Raw genomic sequence first — 27061 nt, forward strand, 5'->3', positions numbered from 1 at the left:
GAGAGTCTCTTTATCATTCTGTTTCCACACAAATTAGTGTTTACTACTGAGACAGCTGCTGAAAAAAAACAACAGAATCCTTTGAACACGCCCTTCTCCCCAGAAGACCTTAACGCCGCATTAATCAGCCCTCAGTGTGGGCGTGACCTCCTCTAGAAGTGGGAGGAGTTGTTTGCGCGCGTGTATGTCTGTGTGCGTGTCCGTGTGTGTCCTCCCGGCCGCATGAGATGAGCTGCCTGCAGTCTTTGCAACCACTGTTTTCGCCTCCTCCTCCTGCTGTTCTCCTCCTCGCCTCCGTCTCTCTGTCCGGTCCGGGAATACTGACCCACGGCGGCCTGATCCGGCGCTGCCAGAGTCTCCCTCCACATCCACGGCTGCCACTCTCCCGGTTTTGTCTCTGAGGGGTCGGAGCCTGCCTGCGTTGATCTTGCCTGGAAGGTGAGTGCATGTTACCGGATGAAGCTCTCATGCTCCTTGTGTGTGTTTGTGGAGGGGAGGAGGGGAGGTTTTTTAAAAAAGAAGTGGGCTCAGAGTGGCCAGAGAGCAGGACACATACAGTAAAAGTTGAATGCGCTGCTGGGATGACTGACACACGCTGCTTAGGAACACATGTGCGCACCGTGCGTAACCGCTTAGCGGGGACCTGCCTCCCTTTCTGACAACGGCCGGTCATTGAACTTTGAAAACAAGTTGATTCATCGGTCTGGGCTGTTGCATTCAGCTGTATGTGCCTCCCTGTGCATCTACCGGGGTAGGCTTCCTGCTGGAGACACCCTCGCCCGTTCCGGGGTCTGTAGGACGCCGATAAGCTGCCTGAATCCTGTGCGCTCTGCTACACCTTTTGACTGCTTATTCTAGTGTCTCCTTTTGGAAGCGGTGTTTTGATCCCAGCAGCCCTGCCTTGTTTACAGTTGTTTCTCAGTAACCTACAATGGCTCCTAGCCTACTTTCTATCCAGTAGGACTCCAGCTCCCCGTGTTGCGCCCCCTCCTCCTCCTCAGCTCAATTCTGTGAGAGTTTCGCCAGTCTCGCCTTATCGCCTTATCCTTTTGGCAGCATTTGCTTTGGGGGTGGGGAGGGAGGGGGAAGGAAGCGTTTTCCCAGGGATACTCGTGTAGCCCTACTGCAGTGGTTCCCAAAGTGGGCTCTGGGGACCCCCAGGGGCACCTTTGGGTGGGTTCCAGGCGGTCCCAAGGAAGTTCGGGAGCCACCACAGAAGAGGCGTTTTTAATCACTCACTGGGGAAAAAAAAGTGTTAAACAGAATCAGGACAAAAATACACTTGAGAGGCTGTGACTGTAAGTTTTATCAAACTGGGTTCCATAATATGTGTTAGTTGATGTGAAAATCTTTAGGAATCTTTCACTAAATCTGCCTGTTACCCCAAATATTGTAAATACATCCTACAGATGCATCACTCTGTTGTAGGCTTATCGGTACTGCACGCTGCTCTATTATTCAGCTTATTGCGGCACATATCATCAGGTTATAGTGCAATGTTTTGTCTGTTAACCAACACTTTGAGAGACTGTGTTTAATACCAGCAACACTAACAGACAGAGGAATGATAAGGCAATGAGAGATCATTATCTGATCTGACACTACGTGCACACGTCTCAGCAAAGCACCTTTTCATAGATAGTCTAATCTGCCCTGTCATTTGGGCGCTGTTCCAAATCAATTTCTTTATTGGCGGCATGTGGTCTCTGCAGAAAGTTGCATAACCACACAAATTTATGATTCTGTGAACTATCGATGTTGGTCTGTGTGCTCTGAATGCAGATCAGTGTTCTCATTGGGAATGTGGACCGAGACTGGAAGGAGACACTTGGGACCCATGCCCATGGTGAGATTTTAGAGTTAATCTGCTCCTGACAGTGTCTGCTTTCAAGGAAATACTTGATGGTGCCTCTCCTGAGTGTTGAAGAATTTAGGATTCCCATTCCACTAAACTCAAATTGATTCACTGATATTCTGTTTCCTGAGGTGACTCCTCAGTGATTAGCTTAATGTTGGATAAAAGCAAGCAGTGAGCATGAATTAACACTGTGTCTAGTTGCTTTAAATGCTCAGTCTGACTTTGTTTTTCAGCTCTTACTTGATATAAGACTGCTAGGTGAATTAAATCAACATTTTCTTAGTGTATCGTAGTCTTAATCTCAGGAGAAAAGTAAGCAAATCACACTCATCACCCTTCCTGGAGTGAAGTGAAACATGCAGCCTGGCCAGTCCTTCATATCTCACTGCCTGTCAGCCTTCACTCGAGCACTTATGCATGTACTTCTGTATGTTCTGAATATGAAGCAGTTTGCTCATGCGGTTGCTGCTACACACCGTCCAAAGCATGCTGCAGTGTCTTTTCAAGCATGTGATTTTGTTGACACTCTCCTATTCCTAACCAAAGAGGATTTCTCTTTTCCTTGCGCCTGCCAATTATTTCCTGCTTTCTTTCATTTAATTATGTTGTGGTCACATCACTGTGCACATGGCAACTGCTCGAGCTGCGGTTCCTTTCTACCCCCCCAGCACCAGTCCTGCTATTTCAAATACATGCTAAGTAAGCACAGGCATGACGGGGCATGAACTCTGCAAGACTACAGGCTGCCAAACGGCTGCTGACTGCACATATTGCAAAGAATTATACAATAAGCTACACTCAGCTCGCTCTAGGATCCAGACTCGTATTCTTCTTGAGAATCTAAAACGCATCAGGTTTCTGATGCACTTTGGTTGAAACACTGTATGCTTGGCAGTGATCATTCCAGTTTTGTTGCATAGCTAAAACTTGAGCCTTTTTTAACTGAAGTAGTTTTCTTGGTGTACATATATATATATATATATATATATATATATATATATATATATATATATATATATATATATATATATATATACACACACATATATGGGCACTCCCATTGCCTTTGCTTGTATGCATATGGTTTCAGCTGTTATCCAAGGGGAAAAGTGGTAGAGATATCCTATTAGCTGGCATTGGTGGTATAAGAGCTTGTGGTCGTGCTCTAGGCAGCATTCCATCAGGTCTTGCGTCAGCCAGCAGTCATTCAGCACTGGTTAGTCTAGGCTTATACACTGTTAATACCCTCTCCCTGATGTCATGACACCATTAACCCAAGCCTGCTGGGGGACCACAGCATAGTTCATGTCATTCCACTGACTGCCTGAGCCTAAAAGCAGAGCAACTTCACCTTGTGTATCGAATCGTTCAGCTGTGCTGTCAGTGGTCACAAAGACACAATCCAGTCATGTTAGGGGCAGCTATTTGTAAAAGGTTAATTTCAGATACAGTTGTATAAGTGGGCGTAGTTTCACTCTCTCTTCTCTTCTGTTAAAATGGGTTTCATTTCCACATACTTGGCCTTAAAGCATACCCCTACATGTTGTGTTTGAACTGGTACTTGTGGTACCAGAAGTTAACATCTCATAAGACTAATTTGACGACTTACTGTTGACATTACAGCTCAATTAATGTTTTATGTTCTTGGTACTGCAGCTATAACCGCTGAGTAATCATGTTTTGCTTTGTGAAAAGTCATTTCTAAGAACCTAAACTCTTGCCAGAGGAAAAACTTTGTGGTATTATTCTTCCCCCTCCTCCTCCATACTGTAAATATGGACCTGTACAAACCTAATTCTCACCACTTTCCACTTGTGACCTCAGGTGATGCAATACTTGTTTGTCTAAGTACAGTGGATTGAGTTTCTCAGTGTCTGGTGTTGATCCAAATGTGGCTGAAAGCCTGCGTGAGAGGCAAGAATGTTGCCTTTATTCTGTAGGTAACTGAACACCTGAGGGACCAAAGGCTCGGGTGGATACAGGTAATGTGGTGTGGATGCATGGTGATGATGAAATGATCTCTCTAATGCATAAGTGCACTATTTTTTTCCTTTCACATCTTTCAGTTTATCTTTGTCTCTTTGTTCATCTGTCGATCCCACCGTCTTTTTCTTTAGGTAGTGTCTCACTGTCCCAGATGGAATCTACAATGCAAAATCTAAACAAACCGTGGTCATTTGGCTTTGCTAGATGCACCATGTGATTTTAAGAAAAGGGTTTTTTCAGAAACTTTTCCCACAAGGACATCTTGGAACAATACAGGTATTTTTCAGTTCCTGAACTTTCCCGCTGCTGTAAACCTCGTCATTATTCACTCTCTTGCATAGCACTTTTGGCCACATACGCATGTATGTTGTTGTACTTTACTAGTTTTTCTGCCTCCTAGTTTTCTAGTATTATTCCCATACTTGGAGGTGATTAGGGCTTAATGTGGTGTACTTTGGTACTTATGAATAGGACTTATGCTAAGTCCTTGTTAATGTGATTTTTTTTCAGCCAGCCAAGTTTGTTAGCATTCCTAAGAGTAAGTAAGTAAAACAAATCCTTTTCCCCTTTCCCCTAAAGTGGTAACATGGAACTTTCTGATATGAGTTAAATGTTTTAGGTACAAGGTCACTGTTATTTGGGCTTGATGTGTTGTTTTGGTGTGAGGATGATGCCGTGCCACTCGCACAGACTCAATTTGGTTTTATCAGCTTTATGTTTTTGACCGAAAGGAGTTGTAATGTAACAGCTCTGTGAATGTAACAGCATCAGTTATTTAGATATGCTATGCACCACCATATAGCTTATTGTAAAGATGGTGTCATGTGAAGGCGAATCCATCTAATGTAGCCCCCTGGGCCACCGTTATGGCCAACTTGTGCACAACCATCATTGCTCCCAAGCCTTGTCCATTCATCTATGCCATTGCATAAGACCAGTTCTCCCAAGCAGCCAAATGAAATCCTCATCCAATTAGGCACTGTCCACGTTTCCAAAAGGCCTTTCTCTCATAGACTGGTGCTATTCAGCCTTCCTCGGCATGACATCAGGCCCTCTCTTATAGCCCCACTTTACGCTGCTGCTCACAAATAATGAAAGCTTCCAATTAATGACTAATCAACATGTGCAACAAGCACATCCAGTGAGGAGTGACTACCATCTAATCTGCTGATTAAAACAGAAGACAGAGATGCTCTGTTCAGCTCTCTCCTCCCTTCTTTCAGTGTTGCAGCACTGCAGAAACAGCAGCCAGCTCTGACAATCTTATAGGAGAGGCTTGAAAGTTGACTGGAATTATTAGTTTGAGTGATTTGGAATACTCAGATTTTTGAACAGTAGGCAGACTTGTTTGCTACTTTAAGAGCATGCAGTTTTAACCATTGTCAAACTATTTATTTAGTATTAAAAAAATGCTCACAGGACTCAGAGGGGGAATCTTCCGCTCACCCCAACACAATACAGTAGCGCAGACAACTAAGCACCACTCCCGTCTGACATGTGGCACATTTCTACAAGTCGTCCCGCCATAGGAAGTTTTGATAACTCACAGCGTCAGGCTAAATATTATCACTTAAGGTGTCTGGCTACTTTAAACATATACAGTAGAATAATTGACCTCCCCTCTCTCGGGGTTGGGTTACGGTCAGTACATTCACTTCAATGGGCTCTCCACAAGTCCCCAGACACTGAGTTGGAGCTGTGCCATTTCTTGAATTAAGACGCTGTTTATGTTCTGGACTGGAGCACAGCAGGATGAGGGGAGGGCTGAGAGTGAGGGGCTGGGACTCGGGCTGGGTGAGGGTCTGCAGAAGGGGGAGGTGGCTGGTGCTTTACAGTGCAGCACCGGTTAACAGTGGGAACCACTGTGGTAGCTCGGCTTGGCTCAGATTGGTGGGTGTGGTGCTAGAGACAGGGGTGTGGCTGGGGTCGGATTAAAAAAGCTGGATGTTAAGGATCTCTGACATTTCTTTACTTCACCAATTTGTACATAGAAATCTAGGCTTAATAGGGTTGAAAATGAATATTATTTCAAGAAATAAGATTGTAAAAACATCTTACACCTGCAGTAGCTGATTTTGTGGCCACTTGGGGGCAGTGGAAACAAGATGTACACAACATTGTCATATACAGTAGTCACTTTATGTAGTCGATATAGTGAGCTTTGTTTGTGTCTAAGTCAGATATTCTCTCTATTTTAGCTCTATTGCTCTAGTATGTTTGTTAAGTTTGTCCTTTTGCTGTTTAGTGTGAGAAATATACACTGAGACTTTAGAGGTTTTCTCAATAAAAGCAGCTGCCTGCTCTGTGAGAGAGAGTCCACTGAGATTTAATCAAATCAGTAAAGCTGTGTGCTGTAAAACTAAAGCAGTTATGTGGAAGATGCTATGTAAAGAGCTGGGGGCTGGCTGCTGTCAGAAAATGATTCTCTGTGGGTTTGTCTCTTCGAGCCTTTTCACATTACACATGGTCAAATGAGTCTTTGGTGCATGAATTATTGATCAGAGAAGCTTTATTTATTCTTAGAAACAAGACAACTAACTGGAGAGCGGGAGCGCTGCCATGTACTGTTCTGGTCTGTCACACGACTATCCTTCACATCTCATTTCAGCTGAGATTACAGGACAGGCTTCAGCCTACTTTCTATTGGTTTGTGGGACTTAAAATTAATGTTATTTGAAGCACATAGTTATCTGCTTAGTTGAGATACGGATCGGATCAACTTTCTCTTTCAAGTAGTGCTGCTCTTGTGTTTGAACTCAGCAGTTAGCATCTAATAAAGCTGTTTCTTCTTGTTCTTTCTGTTCAACTCTTCTTACTGCTGCAAACATTCCTCAACTGTCTACTTTTCTTTTCTAACTTGGATGCAGCAGTGTCTCTCTTCGGGCCTTTGACTTCTATCTGAAGATAAGTGATGTCAAGCTTGTTCCAGCTGCACTGTCTGTCTCAGTGATGCCCCGAGGCTGTAGTGGGACTCCACAGATCACATGGGACCCGGTACAAGAGCTGAGGGAGTGTGATGTAGTCAGCATCATAATCACAGAGTTGCATGTCATATATGAAAATATAAGAGGCAGATTTTTAATTAACCTTGCATATCAATGCACCGTCATCCAGAAAACCACATGCAACCTTCAAGCATGTTAGTACATGAAAGTGAGGTGACACGGATTGTAACTTTAGATTGAAAAGCAAAGTTTTTACAGCATCTTTTATTTTGCTCTCATCTGAAAATTATGTTAAAAAGACCTTATCCATACTGTTCAATTCCCTTTTTCTTTACCCTGCCTTTAGCTGAAGTTGTGTTTTTTTTAGATCACAGCTTATAGTTGAGTATCTGTATCGGCATTTGTTATGTATATTTTAACTGCTCAGTTCGGCCAGTCACACCTATAACGGTATTGTGTACATGTCTGATATATGCTGGTATGAAGACTTTTTTTTACAGAACATAATGCAGAAATATATGCTAAGCCTTGCTCTGAAGTTGCTTTGCAGTTTAAACAGTCTGCACCACATGTAGCAGAGTATGCATCACAACTGAGCAGACGGTGGTGCAGAGTCAAACAGTGCCTTTACAGTAAGTTTCTGACTAGTTTTGGAAATAGACTGGTGGAAAGTTAATACACAGTGACCCCATCTTTTTCCATGCTAAAATATATGTAGAAATATCAGCAGCCACATTGATTTGATATGTTTTACTTCATAAAATTGGTGTCGGCTTTAAAAAAAATCCAGTTTATGTAAAGGAGCGACACATGTTTTCCCAGTGGAGTGGTGCTGACAGAATTGGAAAACAACACAAGTGATCAGTGAGTGTGATCAGTGAGTGATTGGAATCCCTACAGGAGCTGCTGGGATTAGCGCATCCTGCAGGAGTTGGTGGTAATGGCTGGATATCCTGCAGGAGCAGTTTAGTGTGAAATAGAAAAAACAGTCCTTTGCAGACCCTTTCACCAGGGTGTTGAAGATAAAACACCCCGCTGCCTGATGCCACCTGACCCTAAGGGGCATAAAAAGTTGCCTTTTGACCTCATGATACCCAAGTAGGAAGCTTACAGTCTCTGCATGTGTGTGTTATGTATACAGACACACACACTCACACATTCTTGGCTTTCTCTCATGGCTGTCCACTCTGTCCCCAACTGGCCCACAAATCGCTGTGTGCCATTTCATGAGGTTGGAGTGTTGCATGTGTTTTTTCATTCAGTAGCCTATATGGAAAGAATGTGCTCTCTGCGTTCCAAAGATGACTGAGCAGAGCAGAACAGCCTCCTGTTAAGCTGTGTCCAGTCTAATCAGCTGAAGTCAAGCTGACTGAGGTGAACACATTTTACAATTATATACACAAGGAGGGTAGTTGATGCAGCTGAGCTCTACTCATCTTCCACTGAGGCACTGTGTGGTGGTGGTTTATGATTTCTAAACTCAGCAATGAAGTCCGTTCATGAAAGAGGCTGAACTGATTCCAAATGTAGCCACAAAGGCTGTTTGTTGGAGGTTTTACATGTTTGGACAATGAAAATCTGCGTCCGGAATTGTCTGATTTCACAATGAATGACTTTTACTTGAGCTATTTTTGCCAAAAGGTCCAGACTAGGGACAGTGACAACAGTATCCACATAAGTAAAACCACATTTTAGGCAGATTTATGTTTCTACCAATTACTGCTTGCATTTGTACTGTAACATAGCATGCTAAATTTTTGATGCCCTGCTTGATTAAGTACTTTTACTTATGGTCCAATGGCATAATGCTGATGCTGTAATCCAGCTTTTCTATTGTTACAAAGAAATACTTTGTGTTTACTCAAATGAATGTAATCCCTCTATACGGAAGCCACAGGTCATAGATTTGATTTCACTTAGTAACTCTTAATGATCTTCTTTTCTATGATTTTATGCCAAAGTGTGTTTCCAGATGCCCTGCTATAAACAACACCACTATTTAGGGAATATATGTATATCTATCTATCTGTCTGTCTGTCTGTCTGTCTGTCTGTCTGTCTGTCTGTCTGTCTGTCTGTCTGTGTGTGTGTGTGTGTGTGTGTGTGTGTGTGTGTGTGTGTGTGTGTGTGTGTGTGTGTGTGTGTGTGTGTGTGTGTGTGTGTGTGTGTGTGTGTGTGTGTGTGTGTGTGTGTGTGTGTGTGTATGTGTATACATATATGTGTATGTTAGAGATCAGTGAACGCCTCATAGAAATGTACAGGTGCTGATGAACAGGTAGGCTTTGATTAGACCAGTAGATACACAGATCAGCTGGCAGACAGACCGAAAAATCTAAAGCCAAGCAGGAAGACAGACAGAAAGGCAGAAATCACAACTGAACAGACAGACAAGTTGACAGTTAATACAGACAAACCAGACCGATAGGCAGGAAGGCAGACAGGGAAAAAGAAAAGAAAAGCAAACTGATTTCTTAAGTCTACAAGGCATGTTTGGTTGTGTAGCTCACTAGACACTCATTTATTTCAGCTTTAGCTAAAGTACAGTATGTGAGGTGAAAAGTTTTCTATTTCCCACTCAGTGTTTTTATTAGACTCTTCATAAAGGTAAAAAGAAGACAAAATTGTACCGTTATGCAATATTGTGGCCTAAATAAGTAATGACGATTTAAAACAATAAAGAAAGTTGATCTAGATTATTTAAAATGTATATTCATCATTTAAAGAGAGATATATTGAAAAAGTTTGTCTGAAAGTTTGTGTTTTTAACTTTGCGGTCCCTAATTCCCTCAAAAAACTGTACATAAGCTTTGCATGTCGTATTCACACTAATAATCTTTGCTCAACAGAGAGACCTCTAAAGTTTTCTTAACATCCATGTTTGGTGTTTCGAGCTGCTCAGTCACTGATCTGCCACCATGCAAAGGAGGAGATCTGTTCAGGGAAATGTTTCTACTGTTTCAATTAGGCTTTACTTTAAATAGCCGTGGTTTTCTGGTGATCCCAACCTCACTTTTGGCTTCTCTGAAGGGCTTATCACCCTGGGATGTTAAAGCTGGACCCTTGGAGTGTAAGCACATATCAGCAAATTAACCCCCACTCTGACTAAGCATGCCAGCCTTCTCCTTGTCCAGAGCACCAACAACATCTTGCTGCATTTGTCAATTGCAGTTTCAGATATGTGTGTTAACGCCGACATCAAATGCTGTTCTTTTTCTTGAAAGTTGGGTATCAACGTGGTGTATTTGTTTTAACACCCAGTACAGCACACAACACTTAAAGGTGAAAATGTTTCATTTCAACGGCAGGAGTGGAGTTTAGCCACGGTGATGTTTTTTTTTTTTTTTTTTAAACATATATTTTACATAATGGCTATAGGGACATACACTGACACTATTCCAACTAAATTAAATTGACTTTCAAGTCAAGCAATGCCCTAACTAAATAACTGGCTCAAGAACACTGTCGTATAGCATTGTGCATTCTAGCTCATTAAGTGCAAATCACATACATGCCACATTCCCACTGACTGTTTTTTAAAGGATACACCGCAGTAATAGATTTCGAGTGACAGCAGAACCAACTGGAACCATCACATTAAACGTTAAAGTTGTGTTTTGGTACATCATCATCACGCGGTGAAGCTGCAATATTTGGAAAAACTTTCATTTAGTGTGAAAGTCAAATCTGTCATGTGGAGCTTTAAGCCTTCCTTTTTTCACAAAAGACCATTGGTTTTACTTCACACTCAGTTTCTAACTTAAATATTCAACATTTTCCAGAACATCACGTGGATGTAATGAAGTATTAGAGCAGAACACCTTCAGCTGACTGTGATGCATTTTGCAGGTCTCACACAGGACAGATTTATGATTCACGATTAGCATTATAAGACTCACTGCGTTTGAAGTCCACCAGCTAACACTCTCCCTCATGCAGGTTTGAGCAAAAATCACTTTAATTAATCCAGATACAGTAACCTCACTGCTGGGTACTGCCACCGCACCCCAAAGTCCCCCATTCTACTGTGACGATAATTGCACTGTCAAGGTCAGAGATGGTTAGGTTTCAGTACACTGTTCAAGTGGAAGGAATTGAATCAAAGGGCTCTGAGAGGGTCTAATCCCTGCACTGGAATGGCTTTGATTGTGTCAGGGAGCAATTAAGCATAGGTGCGTGTATGTTTGGTCAATATATCAGTCACCGAGAGCCACTGTGGCACATATGAGCACTTTGAAACTTGGGTTGCAAGGTATTTTAATGCCACATGGAACGCCTGAGCTTTTTCCCATGTTTTATCACGCACAGCCGAAACGGAATTCACCATTTACACCTGTGATGTTCAAAAGGCCGAGTGTAGCTTTAATTCACTGGGATTACATGGTCAAATTTAATCCTCACAAAATGAAAGCGGTTGTTTTGATAAGGAGTTAAGCGTCAATGAAGCACAGCAATGCTGTTTAGCATCTGATGCAGTTAGTATGAGCTTACTTCTGTCCTTCTTGCACAACCTCCTGACTCCTGGAAAAAAATAATCAACGCACAGTTCGGCCACAGATAGTCAGCAAGTTTGTGGCGCTTAATGAGGGGCTGCTCGGAGGGTTTAGGCTGATGTTAATTTGTTTTGTTTTTGTTGTAAACTGTGTGTCTGTAAATAATGTGTAAATGACAAGTAGTCCTTCCATGCCAGGCGGGCCGGGCCAGGCCACACACACGGACTGATACAGTAACACACACACACTCAAATATACACACTCATTACAAGCAGGCCCTTTCAGCGGTCCCAGTGATCGCGTTGCCAAGCTCTTTGTTTAGAATGCATTCATGGTTTGGCCATTATTTGCAAGCCCAATTTTGGAGGTATAAAAAAAGAAAAAGAAAACTCCTTTCATTTTTAGTTCTTCAAAAAAAAATGTGGACAGGGAGATCTTCGAGTGACAGCTTTGTTATATCTCATCAACTTACCCACCTTGTTAAAGATATAACAAGACAACAGAAGAACTTCAACCATGATAGAAACATAACAAAAAGGAGAATATGCAGTTTTCATGGGATTGTTGACCAGCATCAGCGATTTCATACTTTCCTGTTTGTCATTAGAAAATTATTTAACTGACAGTTAAAATGCAGCATCAGAATTTTTTTTTGTAATTTTCAGAAACTGCTTATCTGACATTTAGGACCACCTCGTACTTTAACTGGCCAGATGGGTTGATGTGAGAGCAGGTTTGATCCCCTCTCTCAAGCTGCTCTTTAACTCTTTACAGAACTGTTCTTCCACTTATGGTGTGAACAGCTTGCAAGACTGTAAATGTCTCCTAGAAGACTGTGTTCTTCTAATATCTTAACAATTATTGCATCTCATTCCTTGTATGGTTCACTTCAGCTTTTGGAGCAACGATAAACACGCTTTTGAGCTTGAAAGATCATAAAAAGTACTTCTTTTCTACCATAACTCAGCCTTGACGGTTGATGCAGTTAAATTATTTTGCCTTTCGAAGAATCTTGTTTCACCGTACATCCTCGATTACAAACGGTTGCATAAACTTTGCTCGTTTTGCAGTTTAGCAGTGAGACTGATGGCTACTGGAGCCAGAGTGGTCATTTCACTGTACAGCAAGTTACACAACTCTCTAAACACAACTACAGCTTCTCAAAGAACCTGAAAACTCAGAAAAAATGGAGCCTACACACCTCTGCACAGCCACACATGTGCAGCGTACTGTATGTAAACATCCACACACACCCACTCGTTTGCCTGCAGAAGCACATGTACAAGCAGAAACGCACACGTACAAACACTGTACGGCCGCAAGGGCAGCCCGCTCACAACCGCTAATGCAAACATGAGTTAATATTAGCTGTCTATAAAATGGCAGGTCATATTTTTAAAACACGGAGCGAGGGTCATGAACTGCTGCATAAAAGACCATCATAGTTGTGAGCTCGAGCTGCTTGGCTCCAAATATACCCAGGAGTCTAAGTTCAGACCTGGATACGTGCCTGCAGGGTATTTTTGGGTCGGTGTTTACAGGTGTTTGTGTAGTGGCAGCAGTGCCAAGAGGTTAGTAGGATACCCACTTTAAGAAGTTCAAATACACTAAAGTCCATGTTGTTGAATTTATGCTTATTTTAATCGAGGACGGCCGGGAGCGAGGCTTCTTAGAACAGAAGAACGTATTTAAGTCCCCTAAAGTGCAACATCTATTGCAGTTATTTTAACAAAGACCACACCTCAGAAAATTGTTCATTCATGTAAAACTGAAGAATGATTGAGTATGATGAGATTGTTGGTTGGCACAGATGCAGAACGGTGAAATAAATCAAGAGACCCAAGATGACAAGACTCGCAGAGAGTGGGGGTGTCCTATTTTTAGAATCTTCAGACTCCATACCAGAGACTTTTAGAATACATGGTGCAACATTTCTTTATGGTAAATCTGCATCTACTGTAGAATTATAGAGCAATGATGGTGCACAGTTTAACAAGCTCTTTTATAATCTAAATAAAAGAGACAATTCTTATCTCGGTTTTAGTGAATGCACTTTGCCCTCAGCCATAAACACCTCAAATTACTGCAGCCTTTCGATGTTTTGTTTTTTTTTGTAACTTTGATAACATGTTTGTCAACATGTTTTTATTTTCAAGAAGAGTGAAATAAGCAGCCGTGGCTGAGCATTTTCTCCTTAAAACTGCAGTAGAACAATGACAGCCTCAAAAACACAGTTTCGTATGAAACAAACCTAAAGAACCAATCCTGTCATTGTGCAGGGTTGGAGTTCCATGTCACTGTTGATCTCCTGAATCGGTTTCCGGTTTGAACACGTGTGGCTAAACTGCTCCAGTATTATACCTTGTCATTATGTAGTATAGAGAAGGAGAACAGTGTTTCAGTAGAGTTCTAAGTCAGCTGGTGCACACGAGTTATAGCAAATAACATAGGGCTTTGGTGTAAAGTAAGATCCATGTTTCCTAAAGGATGCACTGGTGCAGAGTCACACTGAAGTAATTTGAAGGCCTGAAAGGATTATTTTCGTGGACAATAAACTTGTAAATACATACAAATGGATATATGTAAGTAGGTTTGTGAATTAAGGGCAAGTTTTTTTTGCTTGTCCTTCAGATTTTTTTTAACCAACTACTGTCCTTCCTTGTTGATGTTGTTTACTGTGGGCCTATGTGGGTTAAGAAGTGCTCTGCGCTATATCTGTCTTCTCAGAACTTAGACCTCATCTTCCTTTCCTTCGGTCATCCTTCCTTTCTTGGACCTTCTCTCCCTCCCCCTTCTTCCTTTGTAGCTTTCCACTAACCTCCATTTGTCTGCTCTTCTTCCTCTACAGGTTCTCCTCTGTCCGTCTTGAAACTGATCCAAGCAGACAAATTGCAAAAAATATCTGAGAAACACAAACCATGGCTGTGGCCGGATGTCCGGATTATTTCCTGCATCATCCAAATTATCAGGTAAATCTCAATTTCCAGGGTGTGATTTTCTTGAAAAAAAAACAAAAACAAAGGTAAACTCTTACTTTTATTGGCATTATTTTGCTATCCTAACAGCTAAAGTGGTGTTTGTCGAGATAAAATGTTGCCATTGTTGACCAAAAAATTTAAAACCTCAAGTAACCTCTAAAAATACAAAATTCGACGAAAGGCAGCTTCTTGGAAATGTTAAGCTGGATGTGATTGTGAAATTTGAACTCTGTGTCTGTGCAATCTAAGAACATGAACAATTTGTTTTTAACATGGGATTCTAGTAGTATTCCATCCAATAACTATGCAAGGTTTTGTAGATTTACTTCCAAGATTTCTAAGAAATAGGGAGGTCTGGAATCAGGTCACACCAGTTTGTGTTAACAGTCCTGCCATTGTTAGCCTTTATTCATCAGCTCTTTAGATGCTTTTAGCAATGCATTCGACTCAGTAGCTTTTACACATTGTGGGTAATGGAAGGATGGTCTGTGGTTGTAGTTTGTCCTGTTTAGTCTAGTCCTGACTAAAGAGAGTCAGTGAATGGTAATGACTTGGCGACAAGATTGTACTGAACTCACAGAGAGCTGCAAGGAAATGCATTTACTGTTTGTCCAACTAAGGTACAAAATTGTCTTCTTTTGGCAGAAACAGCCCCCAGTAATGGCTGCTCTTTTTACTCAGATTCCATTAGGTCCTACACACAAACACAGAAACAAGGACTTTTTGAATTGTGTTGTATTTTGTTTTGTAATCAGTGCGTTTTCCTTGTGTAGTACTAATCATAGTTCAGGTTTTTTGGCAATCATGATGATCAACAGCACCTGTGAGCTTAACGGTGTTGCATAAACATAAACAAACAAAACCAAGCAAATCACACTGGAGCTAAAATACAGATCAGGCAAAACATTAAAACTACCTGCCTTAATATTGTGCAAGTTCCCCTCGTGCTGCCAAAACAGCTCTGATCTACTGAGGCAAAAGCTCCTCAAGACTTTGAAAGTGTCCTGTGATATCAGGCATCTTCTAATTTGCAGAGTGAGACCAATATGGATCACACGGTTTTTGATCACGTTCCACAGATGCTCGATCAGATTGAGATCTTGGCAATTTACACCTTGAACACTTTGGCATGTTCCTCAAACCTGCTAAAAGAGCCCACTGGCATAAGGGAATAGTGTTTTCATGAAGGGATGTACATGCTTGGGAAGGATGTTTAAGTAGGAAGTACGAATCAAAGTAGCATCCTGCCACGCACTGAGGCTTCCTACCAGAACACTGCCCACAGCATCACACTGCAAAACAGCTGTAAAAGAAAACGCAATTCTCCAAACCTTCAGTTGTTTCATGGTCGAGCTCTGATGCTCACCTCCCCTTTGTAGGCTCTTTTGGCAGTGGACGTGGGTCGGCTTGGGGACTCTGACCAGCCTTAAGGTTTTCAGCAGTTTATGCTGCAGTGCTATTGAACCACACAGGCCAGCATTTGCTCCAACATGTGCAGTGAGCCTCGGATGCCCAATGACCCTGTCGCTGGTTCACCAGTTGTCCTTCTTTGGACCTCATTTGCTAAATACTAACCATTGTGTGCCGGGAACAAAGCACACAAGACCTGCAGTTTTGGAGAAGCTCTGACCCAGTGATTTAGCCATCATGGTTTGACCCTTGTTAGAGACGCTCATGTTCTTATAGTTTCCTTTGTTTACTGCTTACAACACGTCATCTTCAACAACTGACTGTTGGTTTACTGCCTAATATATTCTGAAGCTTCAAGAAGCTTGATTCATTACTTTACAAACTGAGACCTCTAAACATCAGCTTGCATCCTGATGTGCTCATTTGTTGTTGAGTGACAGACTTGACGTGTGGATGTCTGAGGTTTTAGGTTCAGTGGATTTATTCATACCAGCCTCCACAGAGCAAAGGGCTTCCAAACATTTGGATTAGAGCAGTAGCACTATTAACCCAATCAGAAGCTAGTCTGTTGTTTGCTCGTCATCTGGGCCATGGCTTTATCTGTGACTTTTGAACCCAGAGTGAGAGGATAGACTTCAGTCTGCCTGAATCTTCTAGATCTCCACAAACTAAAGATTTGCTTGAGGCACTGTTTGTATTTGTATGTGCTTACATATGGGGTGGAGTAGTGTTGGACACTAGTGTATATAGTTTCTGTGTATCTGCTTTTTGTAATGAGGGATACATTTAATAACAGAGCATTATTTGAATAGCTCAGACAACCCGACCAAAAGCAGAATCAATATATATCCTGTCCAAAGACAGTCCAAATAGAGAGCAATGTAAATATATGCAGACTAGTCTTCTTTCTGCTTTTCCACAGATCCTTGCAGCTCCCATTTTCTCAGACACGCAAAGCCAACTTTAAGCATAACATTTGTCTTGTCATTTGGATTAATTTAATGGAAATCAATTGAGGATTTTTTTTTTTTGGACAAAGACTACCCTAACGCTGGAGGCTGCAAAGCTTTATTATCTTAATGGAGTGAGGCATCATTTAGTTCTTTCATCTTTGCCAGTGGTTTGGGTGGGTGCTGCTGGAGCTACAATATATGGAGGTTAATGTACACACTCGAGTGTACACTGACACACACACACACACACACACACCCACACACACCCACACATGCTCAGACACACTCACTCGACTGTTCGCAAAGCATTCAGCTATAACAGATGTACCTTGACTTGCTGAATGAGAAAACCCATTCACTGTGAAATTCCTGGGTTATGGAAGATTTTCTCTGATAAAACTGCTGCAGTGATGCAAAACAGATTCAACTGAAGATAACATTCATGCTAAACTCCAGGGATTATATCACCACTTTAACCTTGTTCCACCATGAGTGGTGAATAATGATGTGTGTGTGTACAGCAAGACCAGTCTGATGAGGTAAAAGAAATTAGCTAGCGGCAGAAGGAATAATCCAGAAACTACACTTCCTACAGTACACTTTATTAAAGCTATGTAGCAGCTGGGCCTTCATCTCATGTAAACCTGACTAAACCACATACTAGAATGTAATGCAAGCAGAAATCTGTGTTGGATCACTGGACAGACGAGCATATTCACTGTGAGTGAGATATCTATAACCTGTTGCATCTCAGGCTGCATATTAACAATACTGTGTGGTGATTCTCAAAGCCTAGCTGTAACTGTAAGTATTGTAAATATATTTTATTTGTTTTGTATGTATTTGCAGAAAGAAGATTTCACATGTCACATGATCAGTGATGTTTGCCCACACTGGCTGATCTGATGTAAAATAAAATGTAACATTGTGAAGTAGGCCACCTTCTTCCATTCCTCCATGGTCCAGGTCTCACACTCATCTGCACATTGTGGGTATTTTGGCAGAGGACAGGGGTATGCATATGCACCCCGACTCTTTATTTACATTTGAGCTATTACTATCCTGTTAGTCTGACTCAATGGATGTAAATCGTGGGTGTAAGTCTACCATTGTCGCACAATTCGCACAGCTCTCCTTCCACTAGCTATGTGTTACTGTTTTAAAAATCTGGTTCTGTATAGGGAACAACAACCTCCAGGCAGCAACCTACATGCTGTAAATTTCAGGTTTTGCGAAAGACTTGGATTATGCAATGAAGCAGCCCTGCTAGTTTTTCCAGTGAATTATCAATTGTAGCGACAGTGCTCACGTCCCTGCATGCAGAACAATTCCCCATCACTATTTTCAGTGAGTACTGTTGGTGCCTCCTGTTCTTAGCCCCACTTAAGATGACAGGGATTGCTTTAAAGAAATACAAATAGGGCTTTTTCTCCCCTATAGCAGGATGACAGTAAGGTGCAGCCAGACCATTCTACACAGTGATAGAAAATCATGTGGTAGAGGCTTCATCTCTTTCAATGATTTTTTTTGTCATTGCTCCTAAATAGCGAAACGCTCCTGTTTCAGTATCCTTATGCTCATTCATTTTCCTGCTTCCAATACATCAATATCAGAAACTGACTGTTCATTTGCTCTATAATATTTCTAACCCCTTGACAGGTTAGTATAGTTTATCACTGTTACTCACCTGCCATTGATATTTTTAAACATTTTTATTTGTGATTTTGAGATCATGATGGTAAACAGAAGCCTGACTTTTGTTTTTTTTACCTCATTCTGAAATAGGTGCATTATTAGTTTTGCAGAGGGACCAGCTGAAAAAGTGGCATAGTAGCTTTTTGCTGATCATTTACAATGGAAGGTATACAGTTTTCATAAATATTGCCATTTTCCTGCTTTCTTCTTTTTGTGTTTTTAGGCTTTTAAATGTTACCTGGTCAATATATTTTCAACATAGGTACTCATTGTATAAAGTCTGCATCTTTACTATGGATCTATACGAACAACTTACTGTATGTCACAGTGTGTGGTTTTTTTTTTTTCCATAACAGTCCTGGAAATAGCCAGTGAATATTTCAATAAGTAGACCTACTTATTATGCAAATACATTTGAGAAAATTTGTTCTGCTGACACCCTATTGAGCTTTTCAGGAATCTGGCAAAATGGCATAATAAAGGCACTGCGAACAGTAGTTTATCTTCTATGTTTTAATAGATTGATTTAAATTAGAACTCGTCAGACCAAAGAACATTATAAAACAAAAACAGCCCATATTGTGTGATTATATGTCATATCCCAGCTTGTCTATAACTCACCTGACTTTGATTACAGCTACAGCTGAGTTTCCACAGTATAAGCAAGTAGTTAAGCAAAACACTGGAGCAGACATTGGCGTGACCTCCTGATCTCATTCTGGTTAATTATGTAAGAAGGGATTTCCACTTGCTGCTGACTGTTCATGTGCTGTCTGTTGGACTGGACTATCCAGGTTCGTGCCGTTGCTGTTAGTAGGAATTTTTGGCCTGAAGCAAGCCTTGGACATGTGTGTCAGATTTCCACATCTTTAAGCTTTCTTAGAATATTCAGTTCCAGGTAAAACTGTGATGGTAACATTATACAGTTAAACTTGGAAGGACAGATTGCAGCCAAGTGTGTCCTGCTCTGGAATGTACCGAGTGCACTTTTGGTATTCTCATAACCAGACTCAGCTGATGCACCTGTGACACATTTATAGTATACTAGGAGGGATTAGAAACTATGCATTATCAAACATTATAGGGGAACAGCTGTTTTGCCTCAGGAAACACCACAATAAATCAAATTTGGAACGATCTCTATCAGTTAGTGTTGCTTTTCGCATCTACAGGTGTATGCTTATAGTAATTAAATATTTGGACTTCCTGGCTAAAAAAACTAAACTATATAGCAGTTCCCTGGTTACTTGCAGTTTAAATAATTAATAGATGTGTGATTTTTCACTAAAGTTAACATGTCCATCTTCAACATGTCTGTTGTGGACAATTTGCAGGGTGACTGGTGGTTTATAATTTAAAATTTACAACATTATTCCACTTAGAGACTCCAAAGATGGCTGTAAAGAGAGACAGCAGAGTAAAGGAGAGGCTTTCAGTATCAACAGGTAGCTGCTGTGGATTACAAAATGGGTAGGACCTACTCATTCTTCACCTTTATTCTCTCCAGCTGGCACTAATACCACAATGAGAATGCTTTCATTTCTGTGTGATCACATGTCAGCTGTTGTTAACCGTGGAAAATGAGTGAAAAGATGAAGAAAACTTGCATAAAGCAGTTTACAGTAGGGCTGGTCTGAATAGCAGTTTCTGGGCTCTGGATATTCGGGCCCAAATAATGACGAATATCTGAATATTCGGCTCGAGGGGAGGGGGGTATTCCGAGTATTCAGATCTCAAAATTAATATTCGGATATCAACACAACAACTGAATATTCGGATATTCGGACATGCGGATATGCGGATATTTGGGTCCGGCCCTAGTTTACAGGATGTTATATGAGTGTAACTTCATCAAATACAGCAACAAACATATTCTGGAACACAAGATTGCTGAGCAGTTTTCTGGTGGAAGACGCACTCTTTCTTGAACACTAGTGGTGTTCAGCACATAAATGACAAAGTAAAATAAGTGCATAAATCATCATTGTAATTGTCCGAATGAGGAGCTTTCCGCTGACCTTCCTCTCTGGTAGCTCTGCTGTCAGCTCCACTGTTTAGTACTTCTTTGTTAAACGAACCAAGAAAAGCACTGCAACAGTTAATCTCGAATTAAGTTGAATGAAGTGATTTGCATCAGCAAAGGGAGCACCGATTTGCACCTTTACATCTACACACCTTCTACTGCACCTCCCAATGGGGGGCCATCCTGGAGTACACTGGAGGAAAATACATATGCGATCCCTGTTCTGAGCCAGTGTTGCAATAGAGTCTGACGTATTGTTATGGATCTGTTTCAGCTGTTCCTTCTTAGTCCCTTTGTAAGTCTAGTCTGTTAATTAGTCTGACCTCCTCTAAAGATGTGGCTTTGACATGCGTCTCAGACTTTTCTCTCCTGTTTGAGGCCCAACCTCCAGACCTTTGTGTCCATCCTGCTTTCCTTAACCTTGTCTCTTGCCTTCCACTGACCCCTTTTAAAAAGCTCAGCACTCAACCCTTTGACTCCTGTTTGGAGTTCCTTTCAACTTCATCAATATGAAAGGGCTCTTATATGCTCCTTGTCAAAACTTGGTCTCTTAGACTCATAGACCTTCTTTGACCCCTCTTAAAGAACTTAAGCAACAAGTGTGTACATCTGTGTGTATGTGCTTTTGTGTCTGTGGAAACGAAAGAGTGTGAGAGAGGCAGGACGAGAAAATGCAAGAACAAAGATAAAAGAGAAACATTGGCGTGCTTTTTTTCTTTTCTTCAGCAGACAAAAAAAGTCCGCTTTTATATATTACCTTATTGTGTCTCAGCTCTTTGTAGTCTCGGCCTTATAGGATCCAATAAAATGTATGCAGAACTAGTCAGTGGAATGGCTGAGGGTTATGCTAAATATTCTCTCTATTGGATTAAATCCCCAAGTTAACATTCTGTCAATTGTCTATAGACGAATCAAAAGCTGTCAGTTCCTTTTTTTCTTTCTTTTGGATAAGATCACAAAAGAGTTCAAGGTGTGTGTGTGTTAACTCATTTGCTCCCAGATAGTCATGCAAAGCAGCATTCAAGACCAATATACGGTGTGAAAGAGTCACAGTGGAGCTCAACCATGACCATCCAGTCATGTACCATCCCACTAACCAAACAGTGTCCCAGTGCTGTTTGGGTGACTGGGCAGGGATCAGTCACAGTCTGGTAGCTGGACCCCCAGACGGTGCGTGTCGATGATGGGGTGTGCTGTGTCACAGGAACAAATGGAGTGACACGGTGGTTATTTCATTTACTTTTTTATATCCAAAACCAGGTTAGTCCCATTAAGAGCCAAAATCTCCTTTTCGGTCCACAAAGACAGCTGGAATTCAAGACAATACAGAGACGGAACAATGCAACATAATGATTGGATGCGGTTGGGTTAGTTGGTATAGAAGAGGGGTTGGGGGCGGTGGTGGCGGACAGCCATATACCGGCGTCGTGCATCCAGTTCTACTCAGTTTGGTCAGAACCAGGGTACCAGTATACACCGGAGAAGAACACAAAGTTCTTTTCCAGTATAATTCTAACTAAAATTTGCAGGCAAATTGACGATCATTCATTTCCAGTCTTTTTAGTCGAACCTTTATTTTGAGGAATGGAGACATCAGGGTGGAATTCTACTTCAAGCTTTATTCTCACAGTGAGTCGATTCTTTTTGAAGTGCTCATTAAGCCTTGTTAGCAGTTAATTTAATTAATTGATAATTGAAGCGTTAAGAAAAAGAAATATCTCTGTCGTCTAACTTCTGCTTGGCAGCAAGATTGTAATGAAGCAGTGTGTAGCAAGGAGACACAGATCTGACAAAAGTCTTCTAAACTTTTTCCAAATTCAACTGGAAATAAGGTGTTATTTGCAGTGTTTTTGCCTTGTTTTATTATTTGGGAAAAAAGAAATTTGTGTGTAAAACACTCAACAAGCCAAACAAGCCTTAGTGTGAAGAGTAGTTGTTTAAACTGTGTGGCAACTTCACATATTTCCAGATACAAGGTACCTTTACAGAATAAGACGATGAGCACTAGTATATCATCATTTAGTCATTGTAGTCTGGAGAAAGCAAACATAAATCTGACATTCAGTAAAAAGCATTAATTGTAGAAATTGGGCAGAATTATATCTAGAGAGAGAGAGGGAAAAAAAAACTTGTGTGAAGAATCCAGTTCTGCCTGCATTGTCTGTCAGTGCTCTAAATGAGGCAGAACAAGCAACCACAGCAGCTTTTATTACAGCATCAGAGGAGGTCTGCTGTGTACGATACACACACACACACACACACACACACACACACACACACACACACACACACACACACACACACACACACACACACACACACACACACACACACACACACACACGTCAGTTGTGGTGTTTTTCTGAACACAGTAGTCGGTCCTAGTACGTCCTGTTCCCTCTCTCGCTGTTAGATCCTGAGTGGGACAGTAAATGCCAGAAACAAATCAAAATCACATATGTTTATACATAAATAAACATGATTGCTCCTTTTTTGTGAGATTTTTTTTCCCATTATGGAACAGTTTTGCAGTAACTGGAACATTTTGTGTCTAACAAAACGTTGTGATTAAACTGATATCTGAACTGCTTTTTGCATGCGCGTTGTTCCGCATCTGATCATGTTCACACATGCAGTGTAGAAAAAGAAAAGTTCATGCTAACAGAACCTTTTTGAATTTGTTGTAATTTATGTACAGTTTCAGAAAGTCATGTTTGTTTAGTTGTGTTTAGGTTTCTGATCCACTGATTTTTAACTGTTTAAACATTTTTTTGACACTTGTTTGACTCCTTTAACAAACTTTCCCGTTTGGTGACACGATTTTTGCATAATTTTTTCCTTTTTTTTGTTCTTTTTTCTCTCCTCAGCAGGATAATATCGACCGATCTTCCAGTCACAGACAGGCTGACCTCATTGGTCCAAGCTTCCAGCAATCAGCCAATCAGAGTTCTCCTAACCATCAAGGTTCGTCTCAGCTGCCACTTGATATTGCTGTGTATTATTGTGCCCAAGTGTGTGTGTGTGTGTGTGTGTGTGTGTGTGTGTGTGTGTGTGTGTGTGTGTGTGTGTGCGTGCGTGCGTGCGTGCGTGCGTGCGTGCGTGCGTGCGTGCGTGCGTGCGTGCGTGCGTGTGCGTGTGCGTGTGTGCTAATGCTTTTGCGTCAGACATGTTCAATAATCTCTGGTTAGAGTCGTGTTGTATGACATAGATACTCTGACATCAAGTTACCTTTGATTTCTCATATGTAGTGTCATATGATCTTTGATGCTACTGGGACTTACGGTTTTGTACATGAGCTCACTGCATTTCTCATTTACTTTCATACATCAGAGAAGAATGAAAGGCCATAGAAATTCTTCCCTTCAGTACAGTGTGGAGGACAGCTTGTGTTCATTATCCTCCACTCGGCCAGGGGAGGGTCGAGGGTATAATATATATTTGTGTCTCTTCCGCTGTAAACATTTCTGCTGTTCAAAGGGTGATCTGCATGGACACAGGGGGCCATTATAATTACGCTGTCTATCTAATTGTGCCATACAGGGTTCATCCATGACAATCGGAGCATGAGATTTAAGCACAATATTGGCTCAGCATGGGAGGTAAGGGTGGGGAGTCTGTGAGGACTCAACCAGTGAATTAGAACGCTTGGTGCTGGCATGGGAAATAAATGGAGCAGAAATTACATTGTCATTTTTCAGGATCAGCCAGGATGGAGGGAACTCCAAAAGGAGCAGAGAGGCAGATGAATTAGGATGACTTTTAACTAAGCAACATTTTTGTTTACACTAACCACATAATGATAATTTGAATGGATACCCAGATTTTTTGGACAGTACATTGTGTCAGACATGCCAGATTAAAGGGTTCTGGTTCTGTAGAATATTTAGATTTGTGACAGATATTCTTCACCTGTGTCTCGTTCTTTATTTTTTTGAAGCATATCAAACAGCTAGTTGCAAATTATGGCCAAGATGCCAGCATTAATCAGAACTTTTGTGTATCTCTCAGGCCATTTTATGTGTTCTGCTTAAAGTCTGTGTCTATTTACTAATATCTCTGATGTTCTTATCGGTATGATTATCCTTGCTGAGCTTGTTTTCCACTTGTTCATGCTAAAATGGCCTTAATGGAGCCACTGCCTGCATGTTCTGTTTGCTATAAAACCATAAACAATCATTTGCAAGCCAGTATTTGTTGTCAAGAAATAGAAATTGCTTCATGTGATATTGCAAACAGCTGAGCTATGTCTGTGATGTTACGCTATGAATTTACTGTGAAGTGTTTGGCGAAGTTTAAGCTACATAACTAGAAAAATGACAAGGCTGCGTTGTCCTGTGTCTTACATGACACGTGAGTTCTCTCTGTCACAGATGCGATGTCACAGGCTTGCACAATGCCAATGCTTTCTCCTCTGTTGTTTCTCCCAGATATATGCACACGTCAGAGGGATTTCTGTTGTGTAGCTGGACTCATAGAACTTGCTTTGTGTACCACATATATAGGCCACATATCAAATTTGGAAATCGGTGCAATTACCTCTGTCTTGTTTCCAAATGTCTGGTGTCAATAAATAAGATAAGACAAGTAGTTTATGTAGCTCCGTTGGTATTAAAGATCTGTTAGATATGAGTTCCAGAACTTTATCTTGTACTTTGGAATGATATTTTGTCTGGACATTGTTCTGTCCTTATGGAGCACAAAAAAACTTGTGGTGAGGTGTTTAGATGTGCTTTGCTTCTTGAACTGTAATCAAGATGAGCTGCCAATGTAGTCAGTGATTAGTTTATTGTAGTAAAGAAAAAACTTGGTCAACGACAAGAAGACATAATATGACCATGTGAAGGTTGTTTAGCAGTTTAATTGGCCCGTATCTCTGAACGTCATGTACTGAGATTTCTGAGGTGAGGAAGATACGTCCTGTTCCAGTTCCGCTGATGATATCAAAGTAGGGTAGGTGTAGACCATATAAGTTTTTATCTGTGAATTTTGTTCATGTTGAGAGATAATTCCATGACACTGTGCTGCAACGCTTGTTAGCAAAATGTCAACTACCACTGCAGCTAATGTTACAATGCCCGATTAAAAAGAGATTCACTCGTCATGGGAGGTTTAATGTATGTGCAGGACAGAGGGGAACTCCAGCAACATGCCCCAGACCTTCACTGGTAACATGGATGTGACCATTGTTCCTGGGGAGGCAGGGATAGTTGGGAGTGGGGAGGGAGGGGGGGGTGTCTCAGATGGGTATGCAGCTGCTAGGCAACAAATCCCATCAATGGTACCAATGCAGTGCAGTAATCGGATGGCGTGGCTGTGGAGGGGTTAACCAGTCAAGATCTCAGGCCTGGAAATGAAGCTCCCACCTTCTCCAGTTATTCCAGTTATGCCTTTATAGTGGGAGAATGACATGCCGTGGACACGCACACAAACACACACACTCACAAACAGCAAGTCACAGCTTTGTCAGCCAGCTCATGTGAATTAAGTTATTATGTAAATGTAGAATATTTACAGCATCGATTTTAAAGTTGGATGTCTGTGCTCTGACCTTGTCGCTCCCCATAAAGAAACATCAAGCTTCACTCTGCAGAATTTGGGGAGACATAGTTCTCGCTCACGAATAGAATCAGAACCTATGAGTGGACGTTGGGTTAGAAGGGAGGCTGAAATTCTTTCTGCAGCGGCATAGCTTTCAGGTGAGCGGCAGGAAAAAAATGAACAACACGCTGATTGTGTAAGTGCATCACTGTGATTAAAAGGTTGTGTTGGATATATGTTGCAGACCTAAAACCCACACTTAAAAATCTTTACTAAAATCAGTAGCAATTCAATGCACCAAAGTGGTTAACAAACCAGCTGAAAAATCAGCATCACTACATCCAAACCTGTGCTGCAATCAGGCCGAACGGTTTATTTTTTTGATTTAAAATGATACAATTAAGAGTTTTTTCCTCCCGCAAGCGTGTGAATTGAAATTCAACACACCGTTTGAGGCCCTCTCCCTTCCACACGTCCCCTTTAAGTAAGTTTCTGTCCTTCCGTTTGCTCCCGTCTTTCCTTTCTGTTCTCGTTGGTTCGCCCTGTTTCCCTCTGATCGCCCCACAGCCTCCCTCCCCATGAGGAGGCTCGGCCCTCGGTGGGTGTGTGTGCTGTCATCAAAGGTATTGTACTCCCCAGTGCAGAGCCACGCTTTACAGTTTAGACTTGCTCTGTCTGTACTCCCACTGATGCCTTTCAATGGAAGCCCCTCGTATTCAGAGGCAGTTTATGCCCCTCGTGTGTCTCCTGTGTGTTGATGAACTGTATATGTAAACCCTTTGCATTCCCCTTTCCTGCAGGAGTGTCGCGCCCCTCCTTTTTGTTTTTAACTAGCAGGAATGAATGAAAAATGTGCAGACTACATTCCTGGGCTGAGGAGAGCCATATGGATCCGCTGTCAATACAATAGTCTTGTTTTGGTCGTGTCTCGCTCGCAATGATCAGAAATATTCAAAACAGCTTTTATGCAGATTCTAACCAGACTTCTGTGTACAGTCTGTTATTACTGGATTTAGCGTGGCTCAAACAATGGAAGAAGCTTTGGCTATTTCTACCCGTAATTTAACCGGTTATAGGTTCTTAGAGGACGGAGGGGGGCTGTTCACGTCAGAGAGCAGAGGAGTAAATTGATTCTACCCATGGGAGACATAAAACAATGAGGAAATGAGAACAATAAAGCCAGTGT

The 27061-nt window shown here is 41.5% G+C and overlaps 1 protein-coding gene across 5 annotated transcripts in view; it reads left to right on the forward strand.

Moving 5' to 3' along the window:
- Positions 1–202: 202 nt before the first annotated feature.
- Positions 203–27061, forward strand: part of grb10b (growth factor receptor-bound protein 10b) — a 67178-nt gene continuing 40319 nt past the window's right edge. For 2 of the 5 annotated variants that reach the window (XM_023277562.3, XM_023277564.3), the window contains exons 1-3: positions 203–438; positions 14127–14247; positions 23205–23301. In XM_023277562.3, coding sequence (XP_023133330.2) covers positions 14197–14247; positions 23205–23301 — 148 coding nt within the window. In that variant the 5' untranslated portion in view covers positions 203–438; positions 14127–14196. Of the gene's footprint in view, positions 439–1782; positions 1847–14126; positions 14248–23204; positions 23302–27061 lie in introns of all 5 variants that reach the window. The other 3 variants (XM_055013551.1, XM_055013552.1, XM_023277563.3) reach the window with 3 other exon arrangements.

This window comes from Amphiprion ocellaris, chromosome 9, assembly GCF_022539595.1.
Source record: "Amphiprion ocellaris isolate individual 3 ecotype Okinawa chromosome 9, ASM2253959v1, whole genome shotgun sequence".
In the NCBI taxonomy this organism is placed as follows: domain Eukaryota; kingdom Metazoa; phylum Chordata; class Actinopteri; family Pomacentridae; genus Amphiprion; species Amphiprion ocellaris.